Here is a 952-nt window from a genome sequence, read left to right as displayed (position 1 = left end):
AGACAATTCCGTAGGCTACGCCGGCGACGTCGACGTCCAGGGCTACGTCGTCGTCGACCAGAAGCTCTACGAAAACTCCGGCGTGTCGTCGCGCTACGTCGACGGCCGCGGCTGCTACGTCCGCGTCGACGGCCGCCTCTCGAACCTCGAGGCGGGCGCGACGGGCGGGTTCCACGTCCACGCGGGCACGAGCTGCGCGAACGTCACGGCGGCCGGCGACCCCGTCGGCGGCCACTACTACGAGGGCGACTACGTGCGCGACGACCCCTGGACCGTCGTCGAGTGGACGACGTCGAGTTCGTGCGGTCCGGACTGCGACAACGAGGGCGCGGCCTTCGAGTTCGCGTTCGGCCTCGAGACGCTGGGCCGCGCGGTCGTCGTCCACGCGGCGGACGGCACGCGGGTCGCGTGCGGCGTGCTCGGCCGGGGCCTGCCGACGCCCGCGCCCAGCACATCGGCGCCGACGCCCGCGTCGCCCGCGCCGAACGCCGCGCCCACGGCCGCGCCGACGACGGCGGCGCCGACGACGCGCACGGCCGCGCCGACCGTGCCCAGCGAGACGGCCTACGAGGCGGCGATGGGTCCCTATCCCGGCTACGACGGCCCCCTCGACGTCTCCGGCGCCGTCACCTTCACGGTGCAGCGGTACCCCGCCGCCGCGGACCGCCAGACCGCGTCCATCGGCGCGTACCCGGGCTACGCCGGCGACGTCGCGGTGACGGGGTCCGTCGTCGTCTCCGAGACGGACGGCGGCATCCAGATGTGGGGCGCGCTCGCGGGCCTCGAGGCGTCCGTCGCCGGCGGCTTCCACATCCACAGCGGCACGACCTGCGCGAGCGCCGACGCCGTCGGCGGCCACTACTTCGAGGGCATGGCCGACGATCCGTGGACGACGAACTACGAGAGCGACTCCGTCGGCTCGTCTACGACGTCCCTGTCGCTCGACGACTTC

The 952-nt window shown here is 74.1% G+C and overlaps 1 protein-coding gene across 1 annotated transcript in view; it reads right to left on the bottom strand.

Annotated features, from left to right (window-relative positions):
• Positions 1-453: 453 nt before the first annotated feature.
• The window catches only part of AURANDRAFT_68501 (hypothetical protein), a gene marked incomplete at both ends in the record, with an annotated part of 11934 nt that continues 11435 nt past the window's right edge, over positions 454-952 (bottom strand). Inside the window, one exon of the mRNA XM_009044195.1 lies at positions 454-564. Within this exon, the coding sequence (XP_009042443.1) occupies positions 454-564 (111 nt within the window). The remainder of the gene's footprint in view (positions 565-952) is intronic.

This window comes from Aureococcus anophagefferens (assembly GCF_000186865.1).
Source record: "Aureococcus anophagefferens unplaced genomic scaffold AURANscaffold_177, whole genome shotgun sequence".
NCBI lineage: Eukaryota > Pelagophyceae > Pelagomonadales > Pelagomonadaceae > Aureococcus > Aureococcus anophagefferens.
Note: the sequence above shows the minus strand (reverse complement) of the source record. Positions and strands in the feature narration are given on the sequence as shown.